General features: G+C 44.5%; 1 protein-coding gene, 1 long non-coding RNA gene and 1 pseudogene across 2 annotated transcripts; 1 reads left to right on the top strand and 2 right to left on the bottom strand.

The window, feature by feature from the left end:
* The first annotated feature begins 120 nt into the window (after positions 1–120).
* On the top strand, positions 121–19,684 carry LOC142865010 (uncharacterized). Its single transcript, XR_012915298.1, has 3 exons — positions 121–1,502; positions 2,418–2,646; positions 19,557–19,684. It is a non-coding gene; the product is annotated as an uncharacterized LOC142865010 (long non-coding RNA).
* LOC105869397 (histone-lysine N-methyltransferase SETMAR) lies at positions 15,013–27,888 on the bottom strand. The gene is given in 3 exon segments (XM_075998417.1): positions 15,013–16,294; positions 16,329–17,115; positions 27,692–27,888. Coding segments are annotated over 3 exon segments (1,230 nt in total). The 5' UTR covers positions 27,848–27,888; the 3' UTR covers positions 15,013–16,007.
* Positions 17,994–20,178, bottom strand: LOC105869394 (basic helix-loop-helix ARNT-like protein 1; annotated as a pseudogene).

Here is a 27,888-nt window from a genome sequence, read left to right as displayed (position 1 = left end):
TTATATTGGTGTCAGGAATTTCATAACAATGGCTGTTTATGAGGTCAGAGCAAGAAATGGGCCACTCATGGCTGGGTATAACCTGCAGTGTTTTTTTTTTCCCATTTTTGGTCACAAGGACATGGTGACACCAATAACTGAAAAAGCAGTCAGGCAAGAAAATAAAGAAATAAAGGGCTGTCAAATTGAAAAGGAAGATGTAAAGTTATCAGTTTGCAAAAGACATGATCCCATATGTACAAAACACTTAAGATTCCACAAAAGAACTGTAAGTAAGAACTAAAGCAAATTTGGCGAAGTATCAGGCATATGCAATATCAAAGGATGCCAAATAAACAAAAGAATCTTGAAAAAGAACAAACTTGGCAGTCTTATACTTCCTGTTTTCAAAACTCCTTATAAGCTCCAGTAATCAAAACGGGGTGGCGCTGGCACGGACAGACTTATAGAGCAACGGAATAGAATGCTGAGGCCCAAAATAAACCTGCTCATGGATGGTTACATGATTTTTAACAAGGGGCCAGGACCATCCAGTGGGGACAGGACAGTCTCTTAAGCAAATGGTGCTTGGAGAACTGAAAATCCACATGCAAGAGAATGAAGTTGGACCCTGATGACCCACACACAAAAATTAACTCACAGCAAATTGAAGATCTACATGTTAAGGGCCTAACTATAAAACTCCCAGAAGAAAATATAGGAGGAAAGCTTCAGGACAATGGGTTTGGCACTGATTTTTTGGGTATAGCACCAAAAGCATTGGCTATAAATGAAAAGTAGGTAAACTGGACTACGTCAAAATCTAAAATTTCTGTGGATCAAAGGAAACAGCAGAGACTTATGGAATGGGAGAAAATACCTGCAAATCATATACCTGATAAGTGGTTCTCATCTACAATATGTAGAGAACTCCTACATGTTGACAGTGATAAAACACGTAACACAGTAAGCAGTGGGCAAAGGACTTGCATAGGTATTTCTGCAAAGCTGATATGCAAGTGGCCACATGCTCATGAAAGAGGCTCAGCGTCACTAGTCATGGGGGTAACGCAGTCAAACCACAACGGAAACCGCTTTCCAGTCCTTCCCGTGCTACTATCCAAACAACAACAGAAAACAATGTGGAGATGTGGACCTCTCATGCGCTGGTGGAGCGAATGTACAATAGAGTCGCTGCTGTTGAGAATAGTGTGGATCCTCAGAAAATTAAATAACCCTTATGTGATCCAGCGACCCCCCCCCCTATGGATATATAACCAAAGATATTGGAAGCAGAATCTCCAAGAGGTATTTATCCACTCCCATTCATAGCAGTGTTATTCACAATAGCCAAAAAGTGGAAGCAACTCAAGTGTTCCCCAGTGATGAATGGACGAACCGAATGTGGCCGCTGCGAACGGTGGACTGCTGTTCAGCTTTACAGAGGAAGGAGACTTGACGCATGCTGCCAGGAGGATGAACCTGGAAGGCATTGTGCGGAGTGAATGCGCCAGTCACAAAAGGTAAATACTGTCTAATTCCACTTATCTGAGATGCCCAGAGTAGTCAAATTCATGGAGACTGGAAGTAGAAGGGTGGGTGCCGGGGAGCATGGAAATTAGGGACTTATGGATTATGGGGTACAGAGTTTCAGTTTAGGAGATGAGTTGTATACATAAACGGTGGTGATCGTTGTTCAATAATGTGAGTGTGCGTCACGGCACTGAACCGTGCATGGAAAAGTGCAAAGCTGAGAGGTTTTTTTGTTACGTGCATTTTATCAGAATCAAAAGAAATAAGGTTTTAACATTTTAATGAAAACGTTGATGGAAAATAAAGGCAAGCATGTAAGGGAACGGTTAGTAGCGGTTTCAATTCATGGAACCACTTTGAGTAAGATATTTGGCAGTAGCAGTGTGCGCCCCATGGCCCAGGAGTGTCACTTTTAGGGATACACTCAGCAGAAACGCCTAAGTGTGTCCACAAAGAGGAAGGTGCACAGATGTTCTTAAGAGCCCCAGATGAGAAGGAGCCGAGGTGTGCATGGTAGCGTGGGTAAATCCATTGCTCTGTATTCACATGACGGCGTAATGTATAGAAATGTGGATAAAGGATGTACAATGTGTGACAAATGAAGACTATCATGAACTATGTTGAGCTGAAGAAGCCAGATGCAGAAGAATTTATCCTCAGTGATTCCCTTTATAGAAAGTGCAGCATATAAAGCAACACTGAGCTGTGCGGGTAGCAGTCAGGGTAGTGGTTTCCTTGGGGCAGGGGCTAGACAGCAGATGGGGCTCCAGGAGATTTGGGGGTGCCGATAATCTGTTTCTTGATCTGGGTACAGGATACAGGTTGTGTTCAATATGTGGGAAAAGTTATTGTGAATTGTGTACCCATGTGAATTATAGTGAAGTTAAAATTTTTTAATTTAAAAGCATCAGATGACATTATGAAGCCCACGATGAAAGAGGGACGCTCAGCCTGTTGTGCCTTCCCCAGAAGAGGCAAGTTCCTGGCGACCGTGTGGTACTCTGTGTGCACAGGCTGCCACTGGGGTCCCAGCAGCGCAGCGGCCCAGGGCTCCACCACACTCCTGCTGAGCGACACACAGGGCCGCGGCCACCTGCATGCCAGGATCGCCATCGCTGCCTACCGCCCCTCAAGGTGAGCCAGGGCCCTGCCCAGTCCTTCCCTGGTGGGAGTCACTCACGTGCTCTGACAAATCTGCGTGAAAACCCAATTGCTCAGAGTAGCTTTCGGCATGGCTCCGTGTCCCTGTGATTTTCTGGCTGAAAGCAGGAATTGGTGTAGAAGGAGCAGAGTGTCCCCCATGGGGGACAGAGGTCGCTGACATCCGTGTGATCATGCGAGACAGCGCTTGGCAGGCTTGGCAGGGTGCCGACCTGCCAGGCCCTCCCGACCAAGGCAGACTGTGGGCTCCAAAGGCTTCGAAATGTTTCCAGCGGAGTCGGAACATAGGAGCGCTGCCGGTCCTCTCCAGCGTTACCCTCCAGGGTCCCTAACCGGTCCCTAGATTTGGGACAGTGGCCTTTGGTGTGTGGGAGTCTGGGCCCTCCCGGGACCTGGGTCCGGGCTGGATTCTGCCACTTGCCTGACGTCTGCGAGTCCCTCTTCCCGCCTGAGGAGGGAGGCGGCCATGGCGTGCGTACGGGGACACGGCCCAGCCTCCACTCCGGCCTCCCGAGGCCGCGCCCAGGTCCGCCGCTGGGCAGCACTCTGCTCATTTCGTTTCTCTGGCCTCACATTCCCGCCTGTGAAATGGGGCCAGCCAGCAGCTACCCCGTAAGGCTGTGCTGAGGACGAGCCGAGCTAATACATGGATGGGCTTGGAAAGCAGCCTGGGAGGGAGGGAGCGCTCAGCAAGGCTTAGTTGGTAAAACATGAATGGAAACAGCTGGGCCTGCCCCCGAGGGTGGCTGCGAAGGCATCACTCATGGGCTGCACACATGGGCTGGTGACCCACTCGTCGCTGTGTTTGAACCCCGCCTCATCCACGAGAGGCCCAGAGGGTAAGTTGGTGGGTGTTTCTGCTCCTGGAGGAGCCCCCTCCCCCAGCCTGGGCCAGGCAGCCCTTGCACTTCCCTGCCACCAGGGTCAGCCTCGCAGACAGCGCTGGTCCCCGTGGTGTGTAATGTTTTTCATTGTCCCTCTCTCCAGTTAGAAGCAAGCTCAGTGGCCTTAGGATCTTCCCTCTCTGCCCCTCTAGCCCTGGGCATAGCACCTGCCCAGAGCAGACACCAACCCGGCGTGGTTGTGTTTAGAGTGAGTGAGTGAGGAAATGTGTCCAGGGTCACCCAGCCAGGGCTGACACCAAGGCCTGCTGGCCTCCAGAGCAAACACCCAACCCTTGCAGGCCCAGCCCTGCCCCTCCTGCTCCAGCCATCTGGTCACGCGTCACCTGCCGTGTTTCCCCGAAAATAAGACAGGGTCTTGTATTTATTGTTCCTCAAGAAGACACCCTAGGGTGTCTTATTTTCAGGATAAGTGTTATTTTTTTTTAAGTACAATACAGCAGTCTACATTTATTCAAATATAGTGAAGTTGTCTTCTTCTGGAACATCATCCTCACTCTTCAAACCCCGAATCCCATCCTGAATTTCTTGCAACTCTATTTCCTTTGGAACCATCGGCCCCGATCTCTCCTGTGGAGCACTAGAGCTGTCATGGGGTGGATGAGAAGGGCTGCTCGTGTTCTTTCCCGCCCCGCGACGACACGCACGGGTTGTGCAGATGCTGCGCAGCCACGCCCGTCACCAGGGCTGATTTTCGGGGTAGGGCTTCTATGGCGCACGTGCTCAGACATCCTGCTAGGGCTTGTTTTATGGATAGGGCTTATTTCTGGGGAAACACTGTATCTATGAACACCTTCCTGTGCCAGTCCCTGCTCGAGATGCAGCAGAACAGAAAACACAAAACCCTTGTCCCCATGACCTGACATTTAAGGGGAGAGAGAGAGAGAGAGAGCGAGAAAGAGAGCACAAACGACGCAAAGAAGTATTTCGTCTCTGCTGGCCATGGAGAAAGTGAAGCCTGAAGGGGTGATGGGGGTGGCAGTGTGCAATGAGGAGGTTGATCAAGACGCCCTCCCTGAGCACAGTGCAGAGCAGGTGTGAGTGTTCTGAGAGCACAGTGGAGGTGACAGAAATCCCCAGGAGGGAATTTCTCAGAATGCCCAGGAGGCATTCTTGGTCCACCCTGCCACACCTCCCTAGAGGTGGAGCATTTTACCAGGAGCCTGGGGGTGGGGTGGGCTGGGGAGGTTCTTCAGGGCCCTCCCTGGCTGCTGGGCTGGCGCAGCCAACACTTGTGCTCACTGTCGTGAGCTGGGGTGTAACGGTGAAGAAGTGATAGACGTGTCTTTTAGCGAGGTGGCTTCCTGATTGGACAAATGATAGAGAAAGATGAGTGTGGGTCTCATTTCTTTTAGTGTTTTTTTTTTTTTTTTTTTTTTTACCTGTATGGATAGCAGTTGAGATCAAGGTAATTGACAAGGAAAAAAACCTCCCAAATGACAGGGGCTTAACCGGTAAAGTAGTTTATTTGTGTGTCACAGATGAAGTTTCATCTAGGGGTGGTCTGGCTGCTCTATGTTTATAAGGGATCCAGGCTTCTGTCTTTCCACTTCATCATCCTATTATGTGGCTTGCAGCCTGTAGGTTGCCCCATTGTCCAAAATGGTTGCTGCAGCTCCAGCTGTCACATCTGCATTCTGTGTAGCCTGAAGGGGAAAGGGCTCACCTCTCAGCAGACATAGTTTCCTTTATTAGCCTTATCAGAAGTTTAGAAGAACAATTTCTACCTACATCTCACTGATCAGAAGTTTGCCCATTAGCTGCATCTAGCTGCAAGAGAAACTGGGAAATACTTTCTCTGTGCAGTTTACCACCCTATAGAAAACAGGGTTTCTTGGCCGGGTGCAGTGGCTCTTGCCTGTAGTCCTAGCACTCTGGGAGGCCGAGGCGGGTGGATTGCTGAAGGTCGGGAGTTCGAAACCAGCCTGAGTGAGACCCGTCTCTACTAAAAATAGAAAGAAACTAATTGACCAACTAAAAAATATATTCAGAAAAAATTAGCCGGGCATGGTGGCGCATGCCTGTAGTCCCAGCTACTCGGGAGGCTGAGGCGGGAGGATTGCTTGAGCCCAGGAGATTGAGGTTGCTGTGAGCGAGGCTGACGCCACGGCACTTACTCTAGCCTGGGCAACAAAGTGAGACTCTGTCTCAAAAAAAATAAATAAATAAAGAAAGAAAACAGGGTTTCTTTGCCTAGGAAAGAGGGGAGTGTGGGAACTTGGGAACTGTATTTTCATGTTGAAAAAAATGGGCTTGATGTATACAACTAGCTAATCGAGTACATTACATTACATGGCTATAAATATAAATTTAAAAAATGAGGTAAAGGAAAAATACTTCTACTGTTCTAAGATTTTCCCCACCCTAATAGTTTGTCTTTGTAGGAAACTAATCTATAAAGGACGTCATGTCCCCGAAAGGCCTGACAACAGAGACCAGGGCGCACTCTGTTTTCCTTGTGTATGCAATTCCATTTTAGTGGCCCCTGCCCCTAACATGGGAAGGGGTCTGCAATCCTTCCGACTGAATCCTGCTTCTTCTTGGCTAAGAAAAATCAGAACCCAGCCAAGAGAAGGAGATATCTCCCTCCTTGGCCAAACTGCCCGACGCATCCCGGTAACAACACTGCAGGCAGAGACTGTGGGTGGATTCAGACCCTTCACCGGGTGCTGAGTAAAGCTGTGTGGCTCGCTGTCCGGGGAGGTGGTTAGATGATGGTATTGAAACACTCTGGGTAGTCAGTTTTACAATACTCCTCCTTCCCTTTTTATACGCGGAAAATTGATTCAATACATAAAATCCATTGAGAGTTGCACTGAAAATACACAGGCTGCTTATAAAGCAGGCGCTAGGGGCTTTCTAAAAGTTCCAGTGACCAAGCCAGTTAACAGGCAGGCCAGTCCTCGGCAGCCAGTAAATAAAGCCTTAAGTGCGGTTCTGGCGCCATCTAGTGTCTAATCCTGAGCTCAGTACCTTTTTTTTTTTTGAGACAGTGTCTTGCTTTGTCACCCAGGCTAGAGTGAGTACCATGGCGTCAGCCTAGCTCACAGCAACCTCAATCTCCTGGGCTCCAGCGATCCTCCTGCCTCAGCCTCCCGAGTAGCTGGGACTACAGGCATGCGCCACCATGCCCGGCTAATTTTTTCTATATATACTAGTTGGCCAATTAATTTCTTTCTATTTATAGTAGAGATGGGGTCTCGTTCTTGCTCAGGCTGGTTTCGGACTCCTGACCTTGAACGATCCTCCTGCCTTGGGCTCCCAGAGTGCTAGGATTACAGGCGTGAGCCACACGCCCGGCCTGAGCTCAGTACTTTAAATAAGAAAAAATACCCAGAGCAGAAGTATAGACAGTGAGGGATGAGTAGCCAGGTGTTCCCGAAAATTTGGGGAAATTAATTGGCCAACTAATATATATAGAAAAAATTAGCCGGGCATGGTGGCGCATGCCTGTAGTCCCAGCTACTCGGGAGGCTGAGGCAGGAGGATCGCTTGAGCCCAGGAGTTGGAGGTTGCTGTGAGCGAGGCTGACGCCACGGCACTCACTCTAGCCTGGGCAACAAAGTGAGATTCTGTCTCAAAAAAACATAAAAATAAAAAAATAAAAGGGAGGCCAGGCATGGTGGCTCACACCTGTAATCCTAGCACTCTGGGAGGCTGAGGCGGGAGGATTCCTTGAGGCCAGGAGCTTGAGACCAGCCTCAGCAAGAGGGAGACTGGCTCTCTACAAAAAATAGAAAAATTAGCCGGTGTGGTGGCCTACACTTGTGGTCCCTGCTACTTGGGAGGCTGAGGCGGGAGGATCGCTTGAGCCCAGGAGTTTGAGCCTTCCCTTTTACGAGGGCCTTCACTCTGGCCTGAGAGGCGCGCATCACTGTGCCCGTGTCCCAGCGAAGTCGCCCCTGGCAAGGGCAAAGGCCGAGCTCCCCATGTGACTCTCCCCTGCCAGGCCCAGGGCCCTCCCGGTCCAATGTGGACAAGCCGGACGTGGAATCCGCATCAGGCTCGCCCTGTGCCAGCTGCCTCACACGAGAGCCCTCTCTGGGCCCCCAAGGCACAGCGTCCACAACAGCAGCAGCTGGGAACGTGCTCTGTGGATAAACATGAGGGGCCATCATCGCGCCCGAAAAGCAGAGTCTTGACGCTGACATGCCCAGAACCCCCTCCCCTCTTCCCTGCTGCTGCAGCCGGTAGCTGGACGCGCGCTGGCTGGCGGGGGCGGGATCCGGACTTTGCTCCATCTGGCTGGGCCCCCATCGGCTCCGCCTGGCACAGCGGGCCCCACTCAGCCTGCACCCGGCCTCTAGAGCCACCCACAGCAGCCCCCTCGTGCACGCGTGTCCCCGCGCCCTCCCAGCCGCTCTGCAGGGGCCGGGTCCCAAGCCACCCGGGAGGGGTCTGGCGGAGTGCCCGTCATCGGGACACCGTGCCAGCCGGGGGGCGAACATGAGCTCTCAAGGACCGGGGCCTGGCGTCATGTCCGCGTCCCCCCTGCCCCCCATCTAGCAGGTGACCTCAGGCCAGGCTTCGATCTCCATCTGCAAGATGCAGCTGTTGACAGTCCCGCTCCCACGACCGGCCGGAGGAGGAGTGGGCGGTGAGCCACGCGTGTCGGACACGGTGTGCGTGCAGAGAAGACCCGTGAGCAGGACGGCGAGGCCACTGCCCTGCACAGGGAGGAGCACACAGAGGGTTAAACTAGCGCATGTTTGCGAAAGCCTGAGCCTCCTTTTTCCCTAGTCGCTGAGCCCGTCCAGCCAGTTTCCCCACACTTAGCTTCTTGGCCTTCCGTTCCACACTTCCCAGAGCGAGGCCGCCTGGTGTCTGTCTGTTGCATGCCCCATCCTTCAGAGGGTTGCATGGCAGGAAGGGTGGCCTTTGATGATGACCCTCTGTGTAAGTACGACTCATTCCACAAACCTCTGATGGCAGGAACGCAACACTGGGGAGACAGGACGAAGGTTGGGTCCTTGCAAGAAGCAAAAACTAAATTGGCTACTATTTATTTATTTATAGACAGAGTCTTGCTTTGTTGCCCAGGCTAGAGTGAGTGCCGTGGCGTCAGCCTCGCTCACAGCAACCTCCAACTCCTGGGCTCAAGCGATCCTGCTGCCTCAGCCTCCCGAGTAGCTGGGACTACAGGCATGCGCCACCATGCCCAGCTAATTTTTTCTATATATATTAGTTGGCTAATTAATTTCTTTCTATTTATAGTAGAGACAGGGTCTCGCTGTTGCTCAGGCTGGTTTAGAACTCCTGACCTTGAGCAATTCACCCGCCTCGGTCTCCCAGAGTGCTAGGATTACAGGCATGAGCCACCTTGCCCGGCCTTTTTATTTATTTATTTTTATTGAGTCAGAGTCTCACTCTTTGCCCGGGCTAGAGTGCCGTGGTATCAGCCTAGCTCACAGCAATCTCAGACTCCTGGGCTCAAGCGATTCTCTTGCCTCAGCCTCCCGAGTAGCTGGGACTACAGGCATGCGCCACCATGCCCGACAAATATTTTTCTATATATTTTTAGTTGGCCAATTAATTTCTTTCTATTTTTAGTAGAGACGGGGGGTCTCACTCTTGCTCAGGCTGGTTTCGAACTCCTGACCTTGAGCGATCCTCCTGCCTTGGCCTCCCAGAGTGCTAGGATGACAGGCGTGAGCCACTGCGCCCGGCCTAAATTGGCTACTTTAAATAAAAATAATTGTGTTGGAAGGCTGCTGGCGGGGTCGTGGAATAAGGGAAGCCTGAAGACAAGGTGCAATGAAGTGGGCTGTGCCAGGCAGTCTTGGCGCCAGAAACCTCTGACCTAGACGTGCTGCTGTGGGAACGCACTCCAGCCCTCCCCTGTGGGTGTCACTGCTCACGTTCTAACAGTAGGAGAGAGCGTCTGACTGGCGGTGTAGGTGCCAGGAAATTCTTCACATTGAACTAAGTCTTGACGGATGACCACGTTCCAGCTCCTCCCAGTCAGGAGGCTTCTGGCCTCGCCATTGTGCCCCACTTCCCGGGGAAGACACTGAGTCACTGGCCTGGGTGAGGCCCGCCTCGTGCACAGCGGCGGGGAGGCAGGGATGGCAACGGCGACCATGTAGATGACATTGGCGCAGAGGACCCTCTTCTTGGCAGGGCTGGGGAGAGGTGTGGGAGGACAAAAAGGGAATGGTCACAGTTAACTTATGCTAAGCACCTACCATGTGCCAGACACTCAGCTAGACGCTGGCTAAGCAACGTAACCCCTCAACATGTCAAGTTTTCTCTTCTGGAACATGAGGTTGTTACGAGGAGTCTCTAAGATTCACTCAGTTACTCATGTATTGAAGAATTATTATCCACTGAGGGCTGCCCACGCGCCAGGCATTGTTCCAGGAAGGCAGCGACAAGTATCCCTGCTTCGCGGGCGGATGCTGCAGTAAGGAAGACCGAAGTGAGTCAAGAAAATAAATATATAACGTAAAGTTAGGGGATGCTGACAGATTCTCGGATGACAAAGCCAGGGTAAGAGGAAATCTAGGGAGTCCCGCAAAGGGGACAGTTCTTCAGGGGCCACCTCCCCGGAGGCGGCGATGTAGGAAGGGATGTTCTGCTTGAGTGAAGGAAGGGGTGACCCATATGGGAGACATCGGAAGGTCCCTTAATCATGCTTGGTAAAGGGAGTGAATAGAACTGAACAGCTGTGAGAGATGAGTAGGGCTTGGAATTTACAGGACTTGGTGGCTGATTATCCGTGGGGAGGAGGAGTGAGTGTCGTGGATGACTCGCAGCTCTTGGCAGGGACACCAGTAGTGATGCTACTCACTGAAGAAGCATAAACACAAGAATAGTGAGGATTTTTATCATCCCGGAGAATTTCCAAATAGTTATAAGGTAAAAGGAAACTCCAAGAATGTTTTTCAGATTGTGTTTATAATTTTGGCTATCTTTAAATGAGAAATGATAAAATGGCAAAAATGTAGGTATTCTTTTATTTAAATTATTATTAAGACACCTCCTTTGGGAGCTTATTCTAATACCTCCCTACCCTTTACCACTAAAAAGGACCTATCTACCATTATTCTGAATCAAAATTTCTTGATGTAACAAAAAACAACTTCTATGATAATATACTGTATGTTCTATTCCGTTTAGCACAATATAAACCCAGAACTGTGCCTGTCGTGATAATGAAATGTACATAGTACTTTATAGTCTATATAAATTGGGCTAAATAAATTAATTCTACATCCATTATTTTGAGTCCCATAACAGCCTTGCCAGGGAAGCTAATTGCTTTCTTCTCTTATAAGTATCAAAGCAAGGACAGCTTGTGGAAAGAACCACAGGCAATATATAGAAATATTCGAAAGTTATAAATCAAGCTATCTTCCTACTTTGATGAAAGTATTTTCATAACCACAAGAATGAAAAGCACACAGAAAGTTATGGTTTTTATGTGACTAAAACTGGCAAAGTATTAAATGTGTCTAAATTTAAGTATGTTTTATCATGCCGGGGCATTGAACTGAGCTGATGATGTCTGGATGGGTAATAAAATAATGACCTATGTGATTCATAAATTATTATATATTTCTTTCCATAAAATTTGTTTTTCTTGTCTTCTTTTCAGTGAAATCATAAATTGTGTTGTTATAAACAAGATTTCACATAGTTGGTGTATTATTAACAATGATGCCAAATGAGATCATCTTCCTTGAGCTAGTGTAGCTCTGATAGTTTTTAAAAATTAATTTCAATTTGAGGAAACTTCACTCTGCTGAGACAGAGTTGAAAACAAACCACTAAATTTACATATCAGTTTCAAACGCTGTAATAGTCATATTGGTAAACTGTCACTATAGAAAACAAAAATATTTTAATTTTGTCGCATAAACTGCTATCATTTCTGTTGTCATTTTCACCATCTGGTAAATCCACATGGTAATGTAAAGAACTACTATCAAACTTCTAGACCTATACATATACCAATTTAAAAGTTATATGAATTGCTTAATATTGCAAAGCATTTCTAAGTCTCTGTGGGCAACTGTAATGAGCACTGTGCTGATTGGTGAGTACCTCTGGAACTACAAACTGCAAGAGGAACAGAGGGAAGTAAATTGACACCAGGCATCATAAGGAAACTATACGCTGTCATTCAAGAATCTATTGTACTGGTGCTGAGAGGAAGGATCTGACAGTTGAATTTGTCTCTTATCTAACTAAGCACTTGTGTTCAAGTTCTCCCTGCTCCCCAAAGCAGTGTCCGTCTCCGACGGTGGTCATGGCCCACCCACAAATGACCACAGATGAAGCACAGTCACGTTTTGTTTTGGAGGACAGAAAGCAAGTGGAAAAGCATTTTCCTGGGGCCTGAAGAGCGTTATTCCTGAAACAAACGTTCAGAGTTACAGGTCACCAGAGTCCAAGCGTTCACTGAAGGAAACTCAAACTCTGTAAGATGACTCAAAGAGGTTTATTCTGATCTGAGTGTGCGCGACTGTAGCCTGCGGAGACATGCGGTCCAAAGGGCTTGAGGAAATGCACCCGAGGGAGCAGGTTAGTTTGATTTTATACGTTCGTGGAGACAGGAATTACATGTAAGAGTGTAAGTCAGTATGTGGAAGGAATACCTTGGTTTGGCCCGAAAAGGTGAGACACCTTGAAGCTGTAGGGGAGCTTCCAGGTTATAGGTGGGTTTAAAGATTCTTTGATTGGTAATTTTTTTTTTTTTTTTTTTATTTGAGACGGAGTCTGGCTTTCTTGCCCAGGCTAGAGAGAGTGCCGTGGCATCATCCTAGCTCACAGCAACATCCCACTCCTGGGCTCAAGCGATCCTCCTGCCTCAGCCTCCCGAGTAGCTGGGACTACAGGCACGAGCCACCATGCCCGGCTGATTTTTATATTATATATATTAGTTGGCCAATTAATTTCTTTCTATTTTTATGGTAGAGACGGGGTCTCGCTCAGGCTGGTTTTGAACTCCTGACTTTGAGCAATCCACCCGCCTCGGCCTCCCAGAGTGCTAGGGTTACAGGCGTGAGCCACTGCCCGGCCGGTAATTGGTTTAAAGAAGTGAAGCATTGTTTGAAGAAGGTTTCAGGTTAAGGCTGTCTGTTAATCAGAGATAAGCCACAGAGGCCAGGCCCGGTGGCTCACGCCTGTCATCCTAGCACTCTGGGAGGCTGAGATGGGTGGATTGCTCAAGGTCAAGAGCTCGAAACCAGCCTGAGCAAGAGCGAGACCCCGTCTCTACTAAAGATAGAAAGAAATTAATTGGCCAACTAAAAATATATAGAAAAAATGAGCCGGGCGTGGTGGCGCATGCCTGTAGTCCCAGCTACTCGGGAGGCTGAGGCAGGAGGATCGCTTGAGCCCAGGAGTGGGATGTTGCTGTGAGCTAGGCTGATGCCACAGCACTCTACCTGGGGCAACAGAGTGAGACTCTGTCTCAAAAAAAAAAAAAAAAAAAAAAAACAAACCAAAAAAACCACAAAAAAACCCAGACAAGCCACAGGACAGTGACCATATTTACCTACACGCAAGTGATCTGTTAAGTAAATTGATGGTGTGCAGGTGTGGTTTGCGCTTTGTCTTACATGATCTCAGGCCTGTTAATGATTTAATATCTGTTATGAAGAGTAACTGCAAAAGGGAGGCATGTCTGGCCTCCCTTTTTACTGCAACTGGCAACCCAACTTGAAGGTTTTTCTGGGGTCCTTTTGGCCAAGGTGGCGGTGGTGGTGGGTCCATTCAGCTGGTTGGGAGAGCGTAAGATTGCATTTTAGTTCAGATAGGTGAGAGCCACCATGTGGTCATCCTCCTCCTCCTCCTCCTCCTTTTTTCTTGTCATAGCCTTATGGAGATATAATTCACATAACATAAAATTCATTCCATTAAAATGTACAGTCACAGGTTGTGCAACCATGATCATTAATTCTGGAATATTTCATCACCCCCCAGAGGAAACCCATGTGCCCATTAGCAATTGGCAGTTGCTCCCTATACTCCCTCCCCAGCCCTGAGCAACCACTAAGCTACTTTATGTCTTTGCCTATTCTGAACATTTCATATAAATAAAGTCACATGGTATGTGACCTTTTGTGTTTGTCTTTTTTCACTTAACATAATGTTCTCATGGGTCATCCATGTCATGGTATGTTTCGGTATTTCATTCCATTTTTTGGCTAAATAATACTTAAGATGGTAGGTAGATACCAGATTTCTTTTGTTTATACATCAGCTGATGGACATTTGGAATGTGTGTCCACTGTTTTTTTTTCTACTGTGAATTTTTCTATTGTGAACATTTGTGCACAATATTTTGTGGACATGTTTTCAATTCTCTTGGGTCTATACCTAGCAGTAGAGTTACTGTGACATGTGGTAATTCTACCTATGTTTTGAAAAACTGCTGAACTGATTTACAAACTATTTGTGCAATTTTGCAACTCAGCCAGCAGTATATGAGGGTTCCAATTTCGCCACATCCTTATTAACACTTGTAATTGTCATTTTGATTTTAACTATCCTAGTGGGTGGGAAGTGGTTTTGATTTGTATTTCTCTAACAATTAATGTTGTTAGGTGTGGGTTTTCATAGATATCCTTTCTCGGCTTGAGAAATTTCCTGTCTACCTCTAGTTTGTTCATTGTTTTTTATCATGAAAGGGTACTGGATTTTACCAAATTCTTTTTGCGTGTCTACTGACACATGTAAAGACACATGCCATATTTTAAAATTCTAATTTACTTACAAAAATTCTATATTATCATTCGATAGTCAAGCAGAAGTATATTTTTAAGTGTTTTCTCTCAAGTGCCAGCATTCTTAAGAATATGGCAATAAAACAAACACATACAGTTAATGTGGTACTTAGAAAAAGCTTGGAATAAAGACTCTTTACCCTTACCTTAGGAATCTGATTTCTAAGACTAGGTGCTATTTGAGAATAAACTAGTGCCCGAGGACAAAGCATTCCAAGGGTTCATATTTAGTCAGTTCTGTCTCTGGCAGAGGCACCAAATTGGAGGGTGCTGGTCATGTCTGTGTCTCTGAATGGAAGATTGTCACATCTGATATTCAACAAAGAAAGGCAAAAAGAAGTTGGGAAAGGGATCATTTTCCTTCTGACCATTTCCTTATTGCTTCTGAAGTGCCTCAGTTGTTAGGAGAGCTTGTGAGGAGGAGAAAGGCCATTTTGGAGTGAGAGATACAAGCTTCCTTACAAAACTCAGGGGTGCTTCAGAGAAATCAAAGTAACAGATTGAAGTTGGCAGGGAGAAATGATGAGTTTGGAGGAAAACGTTTGACATCAGGCATTTGTAGTTTGGAGCACTTTATGTGCATTCTAGTGTCTTTTGTTCACAGGGAACCATTCCTGATATGTTATATGAACATGTAAGCCCTAATATACTTAGAAAAAACTTTATTGAGATATAATTCATATACCATATATTTCACTCATTTAACGTGTACAACTAACACATACACTACACAGAAAGAGTGTTATATAAAATATGGATCCCTATAACTTTGCTGAGCTTCCCAGTGGTAGGGTTTAAATGTACTAGAGAAGAAATTAAATTATTTATTGAATAATAATATAGGGGCTCAAATAATTATTTTAGCTTTCGAAATGTCTCACACACCTGCATAGCAACTATATTTTTGCAAAATCTTTAATTTAAGGAAGCTAGGGATGTTTACTGCTATAGAAGATTAAATGGGATTGTAAAACTCCTATCTCTTTTTGTGGTGTTGACAGGGTTATTTTTGTTATTAATACATGAAGAAGTGAGGCTATTTGAAGTTTTGAAGCATAACTTCACAAGCTTTGGAATATAGCCAAGTATATAATAAAAAATTTACAATGTGTTTCCTTTTCTGACTTTTGGCTATAACACAGAAGGCATTTCCATGGTTATATTTTTCACTATTGGTGATAATTATTAGGGTTTTAGCAGGTGATAATTAGTCATGCCGTTTTCCTTGATCCGTGCTTAGAAACAAAGAAGAAATAGGATGCAGGAGTCAGACAGAAATCAAAATACCAGCTTTATTACTAATGAAACTGGTTGGGAAGCATGGCTTAGGTGTGTAGACACAGGGTTTTCCTGGATCACTATAACTAGGTTCAGTTTGAGTGCTAGAACACTCACAATAACAGTGGCTTAAACGAGGGAAAGACTTTCTTATTGAAAAGTTAAGATGTGTCAGGTCAGAACCAGGAGAATGTTCTGCAGTACCAAACACCTAAACTCCTTTCTATCTTGTTGATTCGTTATGTGTAGCTTCCTTTCTTGGAGTCATCTTGGGGTCCGGGATGGCTACTCCAGCTCTAGTCGGAACATAGATGTTCCGGCCAACAGGAAGAAAGAGGAGGAGAAGGGGGGGAATCTCCATTTAAGGACACCTCATTTCTGCTCCTCTTCCATTATCCAGAACAAAGTTCCTCAGCCATATCTAACTAGAGGAGTGAGTATTCTGGGTAGCAGAGTACCCAGGTAAAATTGAGAATGGTATTACAGAAGGAGAGAAAGAATACTGATGGAGAACTTGTAGTCTCTGCCACATTCCTGACTTAAATTTATGCAACCAGACAGAGGCAAAGCCAGGCAACCACCAGCGTTCCTTATGAAGAGGGGCAAGCTGCTTGCCACGGACCAGACTTCCCTCAAGAGTAAGTTGCTTGGAGGAGAGGAAGGCATAAGGCGCTGGGCCGCACATGCTTGGTTCTCATTCCCACCCACTGGCCTCTCTTAGTGGTTGGGCAGCTTCCTTCCTAATTGATGCTTGGCTTTTCTAAGGGGCCGTACAGCGAACTGTCGAAAGGGAGGAAAGCAGTACACGATTTGGCACCACAGTAACAAGGTTTTCTTAGTTTTCCCTTATCCAGCCTTTCTTTGTCTTCACAGTCCATTAGATTAAGAAATCTTCCCGAATAGTCGTAAGAGAGTTCTTCTTCTGGCAAAATGTCTTTGGCTGCAAAGAGTGCCAACCTAGGTACCATTGAGTCAATCCGGACAGGAATCATCAAGAGGTTTGGCTCACAAGAATGATTAAGGAATCTTCCAATATTTCCTAAATAGGTAGGGTCAACAAATGTTTCCATTATCTGCCCATTATAAACATGTTCCCTGATGGCTATTATGTAATTTGAGTCACATACCGTTTGTAAGTGAATTCTTCTCTGTGCTTCAGAGAATCCTAAAACCTCGCCAGCATATTCACAGACAAATCTTCCTTTTGGTATAAATTCCAAGGTACGAAGTCCCCAACCTTTCTTATCTGTCTTGAACACCTGGAGGTGGAACTGCAGACCCCTCTGGACCACTCTGTTTCTGCAGCGGTCACCACACTGGCACAGGACATTGCATTCAAAAACAGGCTTGGCGTACTTTGCTTCCCATCCAGTATCTCTAAGGCATGAATTAGCATCATAATTTTCCTCATAGTGGAGACAGGAGCAAGTGCCAGGGAGGCAGGGAGTTTTGACACAAATGCATCCGGGAAAGGTTATTTGAGTGGGATCCATGTCTGCTCCCGGTCCACGTACATGATCAGGTGTGTACTGTAAAAAATACAAATACTGTCAGTATGGCATGCTGTATATTTCATATATATTTCAAGCAGCTTTTGGCTGGGACACTCCCATATATATAAAAACAGGACAAAACTGACAAAACACAGTATTATAATAAATACTGCCTGAAGAGATACCTTTCCAATTTAAAAAAATAAGATTACTTTTTCTTTTCTTTTTTTTTCTTTTCCCAAAAATCGTTTCACAAAAGATTAATTTTTAGATTTAAAGTTTTGTGGTTTTATTTTAGGTATAAAGCTAGCACTAGGAAAATATGTTTTTTCTCTTATCAGAAATGGAAAGTTTTGTAGCTTATTTTGTTTTCCTCTTAGCTTTTTTTTTAATATAGAACAAGGGAAACATTTATTAAAAATATTTAACTGTCTAATACATTATACTTTAACCCATATTTATAGTAAAGAATTCTTACAAGGAAGAATAAACAGCTTTATGATACAATTAGTATAAGAAATATCCACATGGATATTTCTTTGTAGTATAAAAACACCATACATCTGGCCGGGCGCTGTGGCTCACGCCTGTAATCCTAGCTCTTGGGAGGCCGAGGCGGGCGGATTGCTCAAGGTCAGGAGTTCAAAACCAGCCTGAGCAAGAGCGAGACCCCGTCTCTACTATAAACAGAAAGAAATTAATTGGCCAACTGATATACATATAAAAAAAAAAATTAGCCGGGCATAGTGGCGCATGCCTGTAGTCCCAGCTACTCGGGAGACTGAGGCAGAAGGATCACTCGAGCCCAGGAGTTTGAGGTTGCTGTGAGCTAGGCTGACGCCACGGCACTCACTCTAGCCTGGACAACAAAGTGAGACTCTGTCTCAAAAAAAAAAACAAACAAAAAAAAAAACACCATACATCTGAAATGACCATTTGCATATAAAAGCTACCAATGATACTTTTGTGCACAATGATTAAAAATTTCATCACAAACAGAATCCAAAATATACAATTAATGCAAGCTATCCACAGCTAGCCCAATAATCAATGATGAGGAAACACTGGAGCAGGCTTAGTTCCACTTTGTCTGAAGTTACACATAAGATTGACTGGTATCAATGGCTCTGAGATACAGAAATGCACTTTGATACTGTATCTGTTGCCAAAGCAACATGTAGTGTTTACAGCGGCCACCCACGGCAAGTCACTAAAGTCAACAGGGCCACCCAGCCCAGCATCTGCTTCCAGGAGGCTCATGGTGACAGCCACTGCTGCTTCATCATTACTGGGACTACTTGATCCTTGGTCATTGTCTATCATGTCCATACCTATGTGGGGGTTCTCACCCAGAATAGAAGAACTATCAGAATGTGGATAACCTGGTTCTCCGGAGCCTGTCCTGGTAGTAGGCCGCTGGAAGGAATGTCTGGAGTCCCTCCATTTAAAATCTTCTTGCCTCCTGGAGAAGAGGCATGAGGGGAGGTGTACCGTGATGTTCAATGGGCTGGAGCCACAGCTGGAAGGTGAGGACCCTCTTATCCTGTGGATTTCCATGATTTCCTCAGCATTCATTTGACCTGTTTTTCCTGCCCCAGCCCTTATTCCCCCTGGAATCCCTGGAACAGTGGGGTGAGTCCTCTTTGGGCCACCTTCTCCAGAGGGCAGCGTGCTGTCCATGCTGTGCAGGGACGCTGTGAGCTGTGGGAAGGTTGGGTCCCGCCTTCCAAGACGTTGGCTAAAACAACAGTGTTGGTCGAAACCATGTATTCTACTTCCTTGGTCCAAGGGTTCATGAAACTGAACCATCGACTCTGTAGTGTGATGAAAGAACCATCTTTGATTTTAAACTTATAGCAATTTGTTGTGATCTTTTCTCTCATCTGTACAACTTGCCTATGACATTCTGCAAGATGTCCTATGTCATCTTGGTGAAAATATTCATAACACGATGTGCCTAGAAGTTCTTGTGGTAAATATGCCAAAATAGCTGTTGCCCTCTGGTCTACAAAAACAAACTTGCCGTCTGTTGCGTGCCGAGAAACATAGTCCATGGATTTCAAACTGATTTCCCCGTTCACCGGTTATGGAACCGTGTGAGAAAGTAGTCGTCCGATTGCGACAAGGCAGCTGAGGTTACACCCCTCGTTGTCCGGCTCATTGTCTTCATCCAGCCCCATCTTTGTGGGCACCAGCTTTTCAAATAGCCTGTGCTGTGTATTGTGCAGAAGGTTTTTCGATCTGCTTTTTTCTTTGAGCAGGTGGAGGGGAAGTCCTTGTCTTCAACCTTTACCGAAGGCCTGTTACACTTCATCCTACAGAAGAAAGAACGTGTGCTCCAGAACGTAATCGAGATGGCCCGGGGTTGTATCTGTTGTAACTGGAAGCCCAGTCTTTGCGTCTGTGAGCCGCTCCCGGGCTGTGGTGTGGGAGGAGGAGAGCTGCTCCTTGACTTTGGCGATATCTTTCGGATGCAGGTCGTCAAACTCTGACCGATCAGATCCTTCTGGCTGTAGTTGAAGATCTCGAAGACAAGACTCTGAGACAAAGAGTATCTTCCCTCGGTCACATCCTACGACAAATAAAAATCCATCTGCTGCCCTGAGGTGTTTTAGTTCATCATCTGATAGAAAAGTGGGTTTGTAGTTTGCTTCCGTACATGGATTGGTGGCACCTCTTAATGTTTTCATGTTCTGAACAGCCATCCTTAGTACAGTAAGTTCATCTAATTTCCTGGACATGGTGTTGCACCTTGGTACCAAAGAAGCCAGTTCATCAATAAAACTGTTCATTTTATCCTGACGCTGCTTTTCAATCTGACTGTGAGCTTCCCTTGCATTTTTGATCCTTCCTTGGTGCTCTGTGTATTCTGACCTTCGATGAGGGTCATCTTTGTCTGTGTCCATTTCTTGGTAGTCAGTGGAGCTGCCCTTCCACCTGCAGTCAGTGGAGCTGCCCTTCCACCTGCCCTTCCACGCCGCTGGTGCCCAGGGAGCTGGACAGCAGGTCGGCGGGGCCCGAGGACATGAAATCACTGATGGTTGAAGAAATGTCCATTCTCTGGTCTGCCATTGAATGCTCTTGCAACTCCAAACCCGGCTGAGGTTATGCCTGCTGCAGGGAGGGGTCTGGGCTCTGCACAATAGGGCTAGAATCCTCTAAGCTTTGGATATCAGGAAAATCAGTGCTGAATTTCGTGTTTGAATGCAGGTAAGCATCTTATTCTTAGCTTTTGATCTCTTTTACCTTTATGTGACAATACCTATGCATATATATGTATTTTTATTGTGAGTTACTTCAGATCTTTTTTGGGAATAAGAAAATTATAAATGACAAATAAATCAACTGCAGATGGAATTTCAAAAAATGGTTATTTGTCAAATAGATATTGGTAGGTATTTAAGTTTATTGTACATGTATTATATACATGTAAAGAAATCTTGTTCTTATTAAATGAAAAAGGGATAATATGAAAAAATTTCTCAGTTTTTGAAATGTACATCTATTTTCAAAACCTTACATTTATAAAATGTTATGGAAAAAGATGACAGTCCTCAATCTTAAAATCTCTATGTAGTTAATCGCTATGTGAAGCCTGATCTCTAGTTATATGCTTAGTGGCATCATGAAGTGTATTTTCAAACCCTGAAGATTAAAATATCTTTCATGAGCGCAGCGGATTTCTTTATGTATAGAACAATTCTTGCTTATATGGAACCGAATGCATTTATTTATATCTGCCTTGCTCCAAAAAGGACTTAATGAGACTTGCCAACAGGTAAGATAAATGAACAATAGGTAAAAAGAGTGAGGTGAAGGGGGACATGGCAGCAAACTAGTCCAGTGAGCTTAGAGTGTGTAGCGGAAGTAGAGTGGACATTCGGCTCCTCCCGAGAGCAGCCGCTTCAGGGAGGGACGCACAGCCATGTGTGGCTTGCACTGTCTGTAGGGAGCAGTCTCACTCTTCAGAAAAAGCATTGACTTTTTGCAGTATGGAGACCAGAGAGAAATTTCACTAATGTATCCTTGTAAACCATTTTTTTCCCCCAGAAAGCATCTTCATGGGCTGTTTCTTATTCTGGCCCTCAGCAAAGGCCACTGGCATCCAGCCACGGCACAGTTGGGGAAGGCGGTTCCGCACGGCTCCAGCTGAGTGGCATTTCATGGGGCTAGACAGAGGAACGTTCGCACAGCAAGTGCTTCAGTCGGTCCTCCACTAATATTACGTCTCTAGGCCGAGCTTTAGAGGGGTATGGAACGGCGTGTGGTCGTACCCCCCGCGGGGGCCTCGGGTGGAGCTATGCAGTTAAGTGCAAAACCCTATACTTTAAAACACTGAGCTGGGGAGAAGGATGGACGTCCTCTTGTGAAAGATGAGGAGGATGATGAGTGGGAGTGTCGGCGGCGGAGCGCCACCATACACCTTGGGGAGCAGAAATACCTTCTGTTTGTGTTGTCTCTTACAGCTTTAACTTAGCAGGGATGTTCTAAAGGGACAGAGGATAACTTAGAAAAAGATGCCCTATCAGGGGGGAGGGGGGGAAATGGGCATTTATTGAAACCTTAAAATCTGTACCCCCACAATATGCCGAAATAAAAAAAAAAAAAAAGATGCCCTATCAGTCAAAGTCAATGACTGCTGTCTTATACACAACCTACTTCCAGCGTTTTAAAGATTCAATGTTGCAATGTAAATCATTACTGAGATATTTTAAGAAGTACTTCTAAAATGAAAATTTTACTATCTCTCTGTTAAACTTTTCATGAAGAATGCTTTTAAATTGATTTGTTCTTAACAGTGTATATACTTTTAATATATATACATTTTAACGTAATGTATGAAGCACTAAAGTGATTTTTTTTTTTTTTTGACACACACATCCAGACCTTTATAATCAAGTCTGATGTACTGCAGTTTCTAACCAGGAGTACATATTATTCCTTGTTGAAAAACAGTTTTATTTGCTTATTTTTACTTACAAATTAAAAAGATACTGTAGAATCTAGTGATATATTTATTTGTAAAAATTCTGCAATTAAACTTTCTGTACAATTTAAGATCATTTAGGGATAAGATTACAAACAGTAGCTAATTCCAAATGAGCTGCAGATTACTTCCAAGGGATAATCAAGGTTTCTGGGCAAACTTCCCGTTTAAAGAGAAAATTTTTTTCCCTGATGAATTATAATCATTGACTCTGATATCAATAGTCATTGCAAGTCATTTTACTTTATGTCTCCATTTTCTCTTCCATAAAAAGTAAAATACCATTCCACAAAGATATTTCACCTATCTTAAAAAAATTATTATACTCAAGAATAATCTTTTGAAAAGGTTATTGGTCTTTAAACGTTGGCCTAATTTATGATTATGTAATTATCCATCTTTTCAGGTATTTAACTACTTATTGAAAAGCTATTTATTCTTTTCAGAAATAATCCGAGGTTATTCCCCTGACATTCTGTTCCAATGTTTATATGCCAGGCAAACTGTTAAACTTTATATGCAGCCACACACCACATAATGACTTTTTGGTCAAAAATAGAATGCATACAATGGGGGCCCCATAGATTATAATACTGTATCTAACGGCTAATGGACAGTGGGTTACAAACTGGGAGTCAGGTGACCTGAGCACAAATTTAAATGCTCCCAATTAAATTTTTTTTCTTTTTCTTTTATTTTTTTGAGACAGAGTCTCACTCTGTCACCCGGGCTAGAGTGCCATGGCGTCAGCCTAGCTCACAGCAACTTCAAACTCCTGGGCTCAAGCAATCTTTCTGCCTCAGCCTCCTGAGTAGCTGGGACTACAGGCACACGCCACCACGCCTGGCTAATTTCTCCTATTTTTAATAGAGATAGGGGTCTCGCTTTTGTTCAGGCTGTTCTCAAATTCCCGATCTCAAGCAATCCTCCCTCCTCGGCCTCCCAGAGTGCTAGGATTACAGGCATGAGCCACCATGCCCTGCCTTAAATACTCCTAATTTAAAACCCTTTTTCCATAGTCTGTACCCAAAGTCCTGGACCAACCTGATCCCAAAATGGTTGTTACCCTGAAACTTGCTTGTATCTACCCCAAGTCCAGGAGAGATCAAAGCATGGAGGATGCAGCCATCCCATCATACACGTTTTTACCTTCCCAGCATCCATTACTTTCTTCTAATAACAGTATCCCAACTCTTTCCAGGGGAATCCTCCCCACTCTTGTCTCAGTGGTTTGGATGGGGGTCCCAGTTGGGCAGGGACTTAGACCTGGCTAAACAGAATATCATTCACTCCTTTCAACAGTGTTTGGTTCATGGATGGGCACATGACCTAAGCCAGACCAATGAACTATAATTCTGGGACTTCTGAAACAATTAGGGAAGAGACATTATCTTTCTACTAGAGCTGCTAAACCATACAGTGTTTGCCCGGCACTACCAAGCTCTACTGCATAGATGTGACCTACTGAGTGTGTAGCCAACCACAGGAAAGGGGAACAGGGGTGTCTGGGGAGGGTGGTGAGAAGAAACATCTGACATTTTTAGATTTCTTGGATCCAGACATGCCTACAGCTACAACTTTCAGACTTTTCTGATGTGAGGCAATTCCTTCCCCGTTTTCTCAGACCAGTTTGTTTTGTGCAAACAAGTGAGTCCTGACTGTACACCTCAGATGGAAGCTGAGAATGATTCTAGAAAATGGTTGGAAAATTTAGTCAAAGATGTAAATGTCCAATTGGGAGGTGAGACTGGAACAAAGTGTGTAGGAGGCCAGACAGGAATATTCTGACTGTGGCCTGAACTCTGGCCAAGCAGAGAACTTCTTATTGCAGAACATGGAATGCCCAAAAGGAGAGACACACATAGCCAGGCTCTTATTATTAGCACTGTGACTTTGAGCAAGTTAACTGCTAAGCTCTGGGTTAGTATAAGACAAGGATAATACCCATTTTTGAGGTGGTTATCATGAAAGGCAAATGAAACAACACTGTTATTCAGTGCCAGGCATTTTATGTTTTTCAAATACTAGCTTCTTTCAATTCTTCTAGATATTACTTTAAAAATTAAAAAAAATTTTTTTGTACAAACAGTGTCTCACTATGTTGCCCATACTGGTCTCAAACTTCTATCCTCAAGCTACCCTTCTGCTTCAGCCTCCTAAAGTGCTGGGATTAGAGGTGTGAGCCACCAGTCTGGCTAGATATTACTTTTAGATGTCATATTTAAAACATCACATATTTCTGGTAAATTACTTAACATCTCTACATATTTACTTATCTATCTTATCTCATAGATTGTTGTGAAGGAACTAATGAAAAACCTCACCTAAAAATCTTAATCTAGTGGCTAGCAAGCACTTAAGTGTTTCATAAGAATTGTGAAGGAAGTACATAGTAGGGTGGCAAAGAAAACAGCTTCTGGAGTTAAACTTCCCAGGTTCAAATATATTCAAACCAAAACTGTGTCTAGGAAATCACATGATTAGATTCCTGTCCTCCATTACTAATCCATCTCAGGTGGATATAAGCTAACAGCTGATCCAGTCCAAACTTCTTTCATCATCAAATATTATCTTATTGCCTGTTATATGCATGTGCCGGGATTTAGAAACCAGCAAGAAAAATATAAAGGAGGACACGAAGAATGGGATTCTTACCTGTCACAACATAAGCTTTACTTTTTCTTGGTATGTATCAAAACACAGAATTGGTCATGCAAGAGTGGGGAACAAATGCAAAATGATCAGTGCAAAATAATGTACTAGAAAATAGATCCTTGATACACTGGGTGAAGATTTCAAGTCTTTTAACAGAAAACTTGAGAAAAATTTTTTATAAACTATGGTTATCCAAAAAGCAAACTTTGGAATCCAAATGCCATAGAGTGTAGGCTGTCTAACTGTGTTGAATAAGTAGGTCTTGTCTTTCTAAGAAACATGTCTCAAGGAGAGGCATGGTCATGAGGTTTGGGGTGCGGCATGGTGATGGGGTGATGTTCCTCTCCATAGTCTAGGCACAGAGCAGGTGCTCAGAAAGTATTTTTTGATTGTACCTCTTGATAACCTTTAATTGGAAATATGACTTGTCTGAGTCATATTCTGTATCAAAGTCCCAGAAACTGAAGCAGGAGAATGTATAATATTCTAGGCTTAAAACCCGGGCCATTCTGAATTTTAAGTAAGTGTTGGGAAGATCTTCATTCCCTTTTTGGTTGTGCTGAAACCCCAGCTACCAGAATCTTTGTACTTGGCCTCCAGCCTCATAAGTTTGTTTTTGATCAAGCAGCTATTAGAAAGCCTGATAATTCTCATCAGGGCCCATTTGAGATCTTAAAAATAATGTTCAAAGCTGGTTTCAGAAATCTGAAAATGGTTAGATGCAACTCTTAGCTTAAGAAAATCAATTAGTTTATTTTCTACTTCATTTTCAATACTGATATTATGATATGCTTGTTTCTAAGATGAACATGTGAATGTTCTTTTTGCCTTTTCATACAGTAGCCAAAAGCAAACCAGATACAGTTATTTTTATCTTTAGTTTTTCATGCCTTAATTCCTATGTGTGCATATGTCTGTGAAGGCGGGGTTTGGAGCAAGCAATCTGTTTTGACCTTTTGTAAGACTGGTTCTATGATCCATGAACATATGGAAGAAAACTAGTTGAAAGCATTCTTAGGCTTGTCATTTAAATATTTCAAGCATGTTTTATCTTCTTGGTAAGAAAGACTATAAGCCCCTTTAGGAAGGAATCCTGTCTACTTTCTTTAATTCTACCCAGAGCTGTGCATATACACAGGTAGCTAGAATACTGTGGGATTGAGTTTTAATCTCCTGATTTTCATTTATGCCCATCAACTGTAGGTCTGAGGATCAATTATAATGCTTTCTCTTGCCACCTCTCTCCCTGCTTTTTAAAATAGACAAGTATTTATTTTAATGTACATTTTGCAAATATAGCAAGCACACCAAACTACAGGATTTTGTGAACACTGATTACGATGATTTTAAAGGTGATATGTATATAACTTGATTTGTTTTAAATAAGTTTATTTAATATTTAAAATGAAGTGATTTTATATAAACAAATACATTAGGCACACAGTTTTACACATTGTTCTTATATATGGCAAAGAAAAATATGACTCAAGATTGGAAATAGGTTTACAGAATTCACACACAATTGTTTTGTGTAATAGCACTGGATACTTAGTTAAAATTAATCATAAGATGACACAGTTGTAAACACTTTGAGGGCAGAGCATGTGTTTTTTTATTCATTATATTCTCTGCAATCCAACCCACTACCTTACATACGTTTAGTTCTCAGTAAATATTTGTTGGATTTAGTTAAGAATGGACTAGAACATTGGCATTTTGTGTTTATGTTAGATACCTGTAGGTAAGAAAAAACAAGGTAGCAACCAAGTGTTTTCTATATCTTCATGTAAGCTCAGGGGCTCAAGCTCAATATAGTTTTTCTATATCCTCATGTGTGTCTTCACCATTTTATCTTCTAGGTTGAGCCTAACACAGCACTCAATTATTTGTTCAATAAAGTAAAGATGTATCAGTATTTTTGGCCAGGAATTCAGCAATGCTTGGTTTTGAATAAGTTTTGAGGGACCAGTATTTAAAATTGGGCCAGCCAACCATATTATTAACCATAAACTGCCAAAGGTAGTTTAAGGAATAAAAACCATTTTTGACATTAGTATCTCGCTCTACTCTTTGAAAACTATTAAATCTACGATCTTATTTGATCCTCGCAACAACTGTAGGAAGAAGAACGGGCAGATAGAGTTCAATACTGATAATAGATGTGAAAGGGGCTATACATTTTTAAATTATGATTCTCATTTTTCAGATGAAGAAGCTGAAATGGCTAAGCCCTGGACTTAGCTCTGCGACCTCTAAGTCCAGTGCTCTTACCATTTCAAAATTCTTGTTTTCTTCCCCCCGTCCCTTTTTGGGTCATTGCTTATTTCTTCCGCAACTTTTAAGACAATGTTAGAGGGATGAGAAAGAGAAGAAAGGGCTTTGAGAACTAGTAGTGAACATAAAGTTCTTAAAGCCATACTCAAGAGAGGCACTATTATTTCTATTATTTAAACTGTACACAGGAGGACTCTAAAACTTTAACCAAAGCTAATTTGTATTTGCCCAGGAGCACACATGGCCCTCCAGATCCCCAAGTGCGGCCCCTCAACCGAATCCAAACTTCACAGAAGAAATCCCCTCATTAAAAGGATTCGTTCTATAAAATTCGGATTCAGTCGAAAGGCAGCAGGTTCCTCACGTGGGAAAGATCCAGAAGGGCCACGTGGCGGAAGCTTTTAACCAGGACACTAGGCTGCCGCTCCATTCAAAGGAGCAGCTTATTATTTTACAAATGAGACACCTGAGGCCAGCCAGGTGGGAGATTTGCTCCGCATCCCTCGTTGAGTTGTGAGGACAGAACCTGGACAAACAGCCCGGTTTTTAGGGCCCCTTTCGGAGGGACCTCACGAAGCCTCCGTTTTGCGCCTTGGGGATCTGCCAGTCCACAGACGGAGGAGGGCAGTGACCTTGCTAAGGTCATATAACAGTCAGACCGGGAAGGACGGCCACGTCGGGGAGCCGCGCCCCTACCTGGAAGGGCCCGGGCCCGGCCCCCGGGGGCCACGCGCTCACGGGCAGGTTTTCTAGGCCGCGCGCGACATCCACCTGCCCCGGCGGGACCGCGGGCTCCTCTTCGCACGCCGCCATCCGGAGAGGCCGCCGCTTCTCCGGGGCTTCCACGAACATTCCCGCGCCTCTCACGTGGCGCCTGCCGGTACTGCCCGGAC

The sequence above is a fragment of the Microcebus murinus genome, chromosome 28, assembly GCF_040939455.1.
Source record: "Microcebus murinus isolate Inina chromosome 28, M.murinus_Inina_mat1.0, whole genome shotgun sequence".
Taxonomy (NCBI): domain Eukaryota; kingdom Metazoa; phylum Chordata; class Mammalia; order Primates; family Cheirogaleidae; genus Microcebus; species Microcebus murinus.
Note: the sequence above shows the minus strand (reverse complement) of the source record. Positions and strands in the feature narration are given on the sequence as shown.